Source organism: Microtus ochrogaster, unplaced genomic scaffold, assembly GCF_000317375.1.
Source record: "Microtus ochrogaster isolate Prairie Vole_2 unplaced genomic scaffold, MicOch1.0 UNK14, whole genome shotgun sequence".
Taxonomy (NCBI): Eukaryota; Metazoa; Chordata; class Mammalia; order Rodentia; family Cricetidae; genus Microtus; species Microtus ochrogaster.
In genome coordinates this window covers 6,533,269-6,542,218 of record NW_004949112.1, presented here as the reverse complement: position 1 = coordinate 6,542,218, position 8,950 = coordinate 6,533,269, and the positions used below count along the sequence as shown (strand labels likewise).

General features: G+C 37.5%; 1 protein-coding gene across 3 annotated transcripts in view; it reads right to left on the bottom strand.

Moving 5' to 3' along the window:
• Luzp2 (leucine zipper protein 2) overlaps window positions 1-8,950 on the bottom strand; it is a 390,110-nt gene that overhangs the window by 42,207 nt on the left and 338,953 nt on the right. For all 3 annotated transcript variants that reach the window (XM_005366917.3, XM_005366918.3, XM_026789114.1), the window contains exon 9: window positions 5,738-5,899. In XM_005366917.3, the coding sequence (XP_005366974.1) occupies window positions 5,738-5,899 (162 nt within the window). The remainder of the gene's footprint in view (window positions 1-5,737; window positions 5,900-8,950) is intronic.

Genomic DNA, 8,950 nt, shown 5'->3' with positions numbered 1-8,950 from the left:
CTTGGTTTCCCAGGGCATCATGTACGTATTTACTCATTTCTTCAAACTTTTTGTTATACTTCTCATCCATTTCTATAAGGGCATTTTTTACATGTTGTTTAAGGGACTCTATTGCTTTCATAAAGTCAATTTTTTCCACTTCTTCTGTGTTAGGGTGTTCAACTACTTCTGTTGTAAGATCATTGTGTTCTGGTGCTTTCATGTTGTTTTTCAAATTATTGGGTGAATTCTTGCCTTGGCGCCTGCTCTTCTCTTCCTATTGATCCTATCTAATGGGTCTTTTAAACCGGATCAGGTTTCCCTGCTGGCCAAAGGTTCCACTTACCAAATGCCCTCGCTCTGTTTCCTGGTTCCTGCCGCAGGCCAAGAACCCACTCACCCCTCCTAAGGGTCTTCAGGATCAGGACCAGGATCCCCTTTTGCCAGTGACATCTCCAGGAAAAGGCCTACCTCTTTGATTTAATTGTTACTGCTCTAGTTACTGCGCACCGGTCTCCCCCCCCCCCACTTGCATCTGCCGCGGCGCCGGTCCCCCAAAGCCTATTCCTGATTGCAGCCTAGTTTTTGTTTATAGCATTGCTATGACGACCTCTGATGGTACAAGCTCCCATGGTTTGTTTCTTCTCTTTCCAGTTTGTTTACTTTGTACAAAATGGAAATGGTATTTTCTAGTTTACTCTTTTGCACTATGATGTACAAAACAAATGGTTAGAGATCAAATACATTCTCCGAGACACATTTGGAACCAATAATATCCTTAATCTTTTTCTTTAATGAAAGCCATTTTGATCATGGGATTCTCAACACTAAAATTAAATTTAAAATTAAAACCATAAAAGACTTGGTCATCTGCCTTATGTGGATCCATACACCTTCAAATGCTATCTCGAGAGTCTAGTACACTCATCATCAGTGTGTAGAAGGCAAACTAGTTAGATGAAGCATATTTTCTTTGTTGAGTAAGAAAATGTAAACACATTAAATTCCATTTCAAGTTAATTCTCTGAAAACACCATGCCAGGCTGTTCAAGAAGATAAGCTTAGTCGCCTTCCTGAGGACAAAACAGACCATGGTGGGAGCTTCTAGACCTCTGCTGTCACAGCAGGGGTGCCATAAAAACATCCTCCTGAGAAGGTTAACAAAGCTTTCATATCAGAGAGAATCATGTTAACAGCAGTGGAGGATGCAATAATAGAGGTAATAGAGGGCAAAAAAATATAACTATCTACTCGGGAGAAACATAGGTAGGAGGATCATGGTAGAACAGGCCTGCTACAGTACAGGCAACAAGAACATTGTAGAGCAGGCATGAGCTGTGGGACTGATGGCTCACAGACCAGACATGCTACAGTAGCAAAGGAGATAAGTACAAAATGAGGAGAAAGCATTTGAATTATTTTACAAATTTTCTCCAGAAAACTTACAAGTTTGTAGTAGTGTAATGAACACTTGGCTTTAAAATATGTAAACATATACTTATATAACACATGTGCACAATAATATATGCACATACAGCACACACATATGAATGCACTTGGATATAACAGAAGGCTTATATCGTGAACCTTCTATGAGGAATAAAATAATATCAAATGTTACCATTTGAGCTATTTTTGTCTTTTTCTCTATATAGGCTTAAAAGTTTATTTTAGATATGTCTCGAAAATTTCATGGAGAGCCCCACAAAACACCATGGGGGAAGATTTCAAAGGCTGAGAAAGAAATTGGGAAGAAAATCACATCCATAAACGTTTCAAGAGAAAAATAAAATAGCAAGGCATAGAGACAGCCGAGAGGGAAGAACTCTAAAATGGGAACTGAGAGACTGAAGGAAGAATGGAGGAGGGCACTGGAGGACGCAGAGTGCTCCCACAGTCCAGGATCAGCAGAACTAATACTGTTTAAACGGCAATGTGACGGAAACTGAAAGTGACTGACAGGTTGAAGGCAACCCTGATGAAAACTTGATGTCAAAACTAGGGGGAAATGCTCCAATTAACATACAAGGATGGGTAATTCCAAACAGTTCACACAATACTGAGTAAAAAAAAAATATTGAAGATAAAACAAGACCTTATTGAAACTGTTATGCAGAACTACAGTAACGAAATCAGCACAGCACTGGCACCAAAACAGGAGAGTGGAACAGTGGAAGAGAACAGAAGAACGGAAAATAAATCCATACAGTGACAAGCAGTTTGATTCCAATAAAGATATCAAAAAACACACATTAGAAAAAATTCCGCCATTTCAAACCTTGTGCTGAGAAAAACAGATGTTTGCATGAACAAGAAAGAGGCTAGATCCCTTCTCTCACCCCGTACAAAGTTAACCAAGTGGAACAGTAAGCTTAGTGTAAGACTTAATGCATCAAATCTGTCATGGGAAGACATTTCAAGACAGATTCTTGACAAGACAGCCTGAAAGGGACCTCCAAACAGACCAGAAAACAACGTCATTAATTGACAAATGAGACTGCATGAAATAGAAGTGTTTCTGTTCAGCAAAGAAAACAACAGGGCGATGAGATAGCTGACAGAATGAGAGAAAGTCCTGGATATCTATTTAACATGGGATTAAAATTTGAATATTAAAGAATTCAAAAAATTAATCCGCAAAGATAAACAAACATGAATCAAAAGAAAAGAGAGAGATACACTTGTTTAAAATATTTTTAAAGGTTATGCATAGAAAGTCCATCTCAGTCAGAATGGCTATAATCTAGGAATTAAAAAACAAACATTGGTAAGAATATGAAGAAAGAGCATTTATTCATTGCTGGTGGGAATATAATATATGCAGCCAATGTATGAAGATAGGAATAAAAATTTCCCATGAAGTTGAAGTCAGAAAAACTCTCCTGGTTTACCCCCCAAGTATTCTGTGTCTGAACACCATAGAGATGCATGCATGATGTCTACATACTACAGGGATGCATGAGCATCACATCCAATTATAGAACTAATCACCATAGTCAGGATAGTCAGTTAAATGCCAATTAACAGATGAACATCAAAAGAATATGTGGTACCTAAACAAAATGAGAATCACTGAGACACAAAAAGCAGGATTATATTATCATGAGGAAAATATGTAAAAATGTATCTCATTGTGTTAAACAAAAAAAAGGCAGACCCAGTACAAAAAAATAGCACATTGTCCTCTTAAATATTGTATAGATAATGATGGAGTATTATATGATAGATTAGATAGATAGATAGATGTCTTATCGAAAACAGATTGGTGTTCATAGATGACAGACAGCTAGATAAATAATGATGCAGATATATAGATACAGTTATAAATATAGAAATAAATGGGAAAAGGCTATATGGAGAAGCATGACGACCAGGAGGAGGAAAGGGGAAAGGAGGTTTATAATGTGTGATTATTTAACAGTGTACAAAGACTTAGATGTATGGAAACATCAAAACAAAAACATCATTTTGCACATTGTTTTTCAATGAAAATTAATGAAGCAGAATGGAAAAGAGAACCTTATTTTAAGTGTTCATATTGCTATAGCTGTTTCAGACACTTTGAGAGGACACGATTCCAAAGTGACAGAGCAGAGTGACCCTTAGGCACCTGTGTCAGGCATAATACCTGGGCTACAACAAACTCTCTCTAATAGTTAACCAGTTCAGTTAAAAATTACGTGTGGCCCAAGCCTGTAATTCTAGTACTCAAGAGGAAAGACTGGCAGATTTCTGTGAATCCAAGACCAACCTGGTCTATGTGGAGATTTTCCGCCAGCCAGGGCCAGGTAGTGAGGCTTGCCTCAAACAAATAAATGACAAACAAACTATTGACTGTTGATCGATTGGAGAACATTAGCCTAGGCTGCGCACGGCCCTGTGTTCAATCTCTACCTTCATACACAAAGCATGTTACTTTTATAGAGAAAGAGTCATTCAAGACTGATGGGCTTGATTTTCTTATATAAACTACACGATGTTATATGATTCGGGACTAAGAACAATATCACTGCTGGGGCCTGCATAGAGATTATGCCCTGAGCACACATAAATCAAAATTTCTGCCACTATTAAAAAGACAAAGAACACAGATGAAACATAAACATTAGGCAAGCTTTTAATGCTAATCTCTAAAACACAATACTCCATATTACATTACCCTAGATTTATTAAAACTCATCTTAAACAATTGAATTTTTATTATTGGTTTTTTTAAAAATAAGCAGTCTGAATACGGCTTGGCTAAATACTCCTTGCTCTATTCTGTGATAAACCATGACAGATAATAAATATTTATTAATTTCAATGACAGGAAATACATTTAGACCTAGAAAATCAATAAAAGTAACCCTTAGTAATTTCCTCAATATATACAAGGTCATAAGGAACTTGGTTCTAATAATTCATTTAAGCAATATAGTTTGAGTTGGAGACAAAAGTCACATGCTCCCAGAATGGAGGCTACTTGGCTGGAAGCCATCAGTTTAGGATGACCTTTTTGTCTGCTCCAGACATAACACTAGAAGAAAGAGGCCATGGCTTACTCATCAGTATTGTGTTGTGTGGAAAGTGTGGTTTTGGCCATTTTAAGAAACTTGCTGATGAACATAGAACAGCACAGTTTCATGTACTTTTATTGTTTGGGATATAAATAATACAATGTTTAAACCTAGAATTTTCATCAGTAGAACAGGAAAAATGTATGGAAAACATTTACTTTGAAATTATAAGTATTCTTCAACACACAATAAGAGCAAAGGTGATAAAAAGAAACATTGGAAATACGATTTCATGAATTTTTTACAGGACAATATGTTAATATATCATAAGATTACATAAACTACTAAATCTTTTATGCCCACAATCACAAGTAGCAATGCTAGGATAAGGAGAGTAAGATATAAATAGGAATTGGGCTCATCTGTAGTACAACACAGTGCTCATGCAGTATTCCTGTTGCCTGTACAGCCTTGCATGTCTAAGTCAGGCTGCTGTGCATAGCATACATCCTAATCGCAAACGACCAAGAAGCGTGCTCCTTCAAGCGCACAGCCTGAAAGAAAACTTTCTCCAAAAGCACTTTCAGGCTGTCTGGGTTTATTTACATATAGACCCCACCATTTCTGTACGGACCAAAACAAAGTGGGGAGGAAGCCACTGAACCCTGATGGTAATCGATTGTTGGGAAGTTTGTTAAGACAGATTTCAAATCATTTACTTTGAAATATGAAGGCACATTAAAATTCCTTAATATATAATTAAAAAAACAAATGGAAGCCAATACAATCTAACTGACAAGCTATGTGGTGGGCTTTTTCTTGTTACAAGTTTTTTACATACTGTAAAAGGATTCTGATGGACTGAATGCGATATACTTAGCTTTAATCCGTGTATTCTGTGATGATGTAGATTAAACCTCCAAAGAAGGCTCTTATCTGTGTTGTTTATGAGAACGTAATGCAAATAATTGTTTTAAAATTACTAATAACTCATTGTTTTTCTCTTTTTGTTGTTGTAATGAAAACAATTAAAAGTTCCCGCTTATGAACCAAGCTCTTTGATGATAAAACATTGCTTTCTGACAGCCTTCCCTGTGTGGTCATGGGAACTGCAGACTGAGATAGTCTACTGAGAGCTGCCTAATAACCATTCTGTGAACTGGCTGTCCTACATGGGCCCAGTGTGTTGAGTATACACAACGAAGTTTAAAGACTATACATTAGTAGTCATCACTGCTAACACATGGAAAAAAATGTACCTTGCTTTTTGTCCTCGAATCTGGAATCTGGGAAGCAGTTGTTCTGGGCGGATGCAACATCTGTGATGGATTTGATGGGATGAGACTGAGATGAGGCTGATCACGGAAAACTGACGTCAAGCAGAGTTGTACAGTCTCTTTCATTGCTTTTATCTGGGATTCCTGAGAGCAAGGGGAAGAATAATATTTTTACCTATAGTTCTTGTTACCATTCCCTGCATACAAATACAGACAGGTTTTCAAATGAAATTTCTTGTTCTGCTTCAATATGATGCCTACAGTAGCTTCTGTACTTGAACACCTTCTGCCCAGTGGGTGGCACAGTTAAGGCTGTGAAACCTAGGATGAGGGAAAGGAACGCTGGGCAACAGGCCTTAATTGAAAATAGAATAAGCATACTTCTGAGCTGATTTTCAATCTCTGATTTGTCTCTTGCTCTCCACTCTTGTTCTGTCTCCTTCTCCCTCCTTTTTCTCTTCCCACTTACTTCATCTCTTTCAGCTACCTGATTTGATGAAATTTGACCAAGCACCCCAAGCTACTGGCGCTGCATCTGAGAGCCATTCCCGCTACCATGTATTCTCCCATAGGATGACCCACAAGTGTCTCAGGCATTGTCATGAACTATGAATGTGGTCCCATATATTGGTATTCATGGTGTCATTTCACATTGTAAACAGTTTGGATACCCATGTAACCCTTCGAACTATGAACTAGACTAAGTCCTTCCATCTTTAAGCGGCTTTTCACCACATATTTGGTTGCATTGTTGAGAAAAGTAACTAACACAGAAAACTGATGACAAGATATGGGTCTCTTGCTGCTGTAGACCTGATCATGTTGTCTATAAGTCTTTGATTTACAAGAGGATATGGAACAGTTTGAAATGTCAGGTAAGTTTATTCTGAGAAACTTGAAGCAGTATTTGTTTGGTAGGTGATTCTGGAGGGGATATGGAGACCACTATCCCAGCAGAACTGAGGACCATGAACCTTGGCTCAGGAAGCCTCAGAGGGTGAGAAGGATTGTATCAGACATTGGTTAAGAGGTTACATATGCTACATCCTGGCAAATTCTCTGACAATGAAATGAGCATAGTGATGAATTATAAAGCAGTGGACTGATTGATTTGATGGAGAGCATTTCAAGAGAGCATAACAGTCAGGCTGCAGGATGTTGTTTATTGTGCTTAGTGAAGTTTATATTAGATCTTCAAAGCAGAATCTGGAGCAGAAGGACTGACATGTAAGTAGTTCATGGAGAAAACTCATTATAGCGTAGTTAAAATGGGAGACATGGGACAGATAACAATAAACTGCATATAGCTAATATAATTATTGGTACAGTTAAGGTGTGATTGCACACTCTACATGAGGACAATAGGAAGGTACATTTAGGCTAAACCCTAACTACAGGAAGGTTCTAGGGGGAACAGTGTAAATCCTTTTGAAAAAAAGAGTGCCCAACACGGGATTTCCATGTCGCCTTTTTGACAGCTTTGAGACTGGAGAGATGGCTCAGCAGTTAAGAGTATATACTGTTCCCGTCCAGGACTGGAGCTTGGTTTCCAGCATCAGCACATCCAACCCTGTCTTCTGTCCTTTGGTAGGACTGTACTTACATATAAAATACCCACCACACCTATACACATAATTTAAAAATAACAATCTATCTTAAAATGAAAGATTGCCATTGGCCTTTGCACTTCTGAACAGTGTTGGGCATATGAAAGATTATATGGTTTTTGACATTGATGACGAATTATCAGTATGAGATGGGTATGAATATAGAGGTAAAAATCTATAATGGAGGGTTTCGATACTGAGAACTGACAGAAGGCAACACTATTTCCCGTTTGCATGATTCTTTTTCTTTTGTACTATTCACACCATACTCCTAGCAGATTAGGTACATTAATCTCTACATCAGAGCAAAAACTCAACTCAGAAGCTAAAAGTAATGACCAGCCATGAAGTGGTGGTTTTAAATGCACTGATATATTGTGAAAGACAGTGCACATATATTGAATTTTGCCTTAAATTCTGTGTCACATGTATGTACACAGAGGCCCCAACCTCATCAGGAAATCTCCAGGTTAATATCAGCTCTCTGTCTTTAACCATTAAAGGGGTGTAGAGAGTAATTTGTATTCTGCTTCAGGCTGTTCTCAACATCTTCCTTCCTGTGTTTCCTTCTTGGGACTATACCCTGCACCAGGATCTCCTGTCATACGTTTGGGTACAGTTCTTTACTGACAGCCTAGACAGATACTACCAGTGACCATGGTGTGTGATTTGTCACCAGAATCAGTGCCATTGTTTTCCTACCACCCCAAGAGAGTGCTCCTAATGGAACAAGCTTGTTTCTGATGCTGCCAGTGTTGTGATCACACAGGCTCTGGGTCAGAATCAGTCACCATTATACTTCAAGTGTTGTCTGTACTGGAGCTTCAGGCAACTGTTTCATTTGAAGCTCACTACAACCAGACGTCCCTTACTGAAGTATGAGACAACATATATAGCATGCTTTCCTCCGGACCTGAAAAACTAATCTTTTCTCAGCTAACTCTTGATTTACCCTTTCCCTCCTAGCCCCAAATTATTTTTCCCATTTGTTTTTTCCCTCCACTCTTGAGGTGGTAAATTCTGTAGCTAAAATGCCCCCATTTTTTAGTATATTCCAATTGTAGCTCAATAAATAATAGCTTTCTGGGAGCTCACAATTGATTCATAGATCTTGAGATTCTTTGGTTATTTTGTTATAATAAACTGACATTTCATTCATTAGAAATAACACTGAGAACAAAGTTGGGGTGTAGTTATGTGATAGTTAAGGTATTTGAACATGAGACAAAATATATCTAAAAAGAAAACATGCACAAGGTATAAAAATGTTTCTTATAGAAACAATAGAGAGAGGTAAAGGACATTTTATTTAAACTGTACTTTTTCCATTATAGATTGAGATAACCTTTTCATCTGAATTTAGAGCTAGTTTTTAAATTTCATATGCATCTTGCTTGATATTTGCTAAATATCAAGCTAAATATTGATCTCTAATCATGTAATAGTCTTTAAAGTTCTATGTACAAAAAAGAGGTTACAGAATTATAAAGGTTAAAGACAAACTGCTCATCATAAAAAAACAATCTTATCTCAATCACTGATAATACTAACGGACAAGCTTCCCGAGTATTTTTTTTTTTTTTTTTTT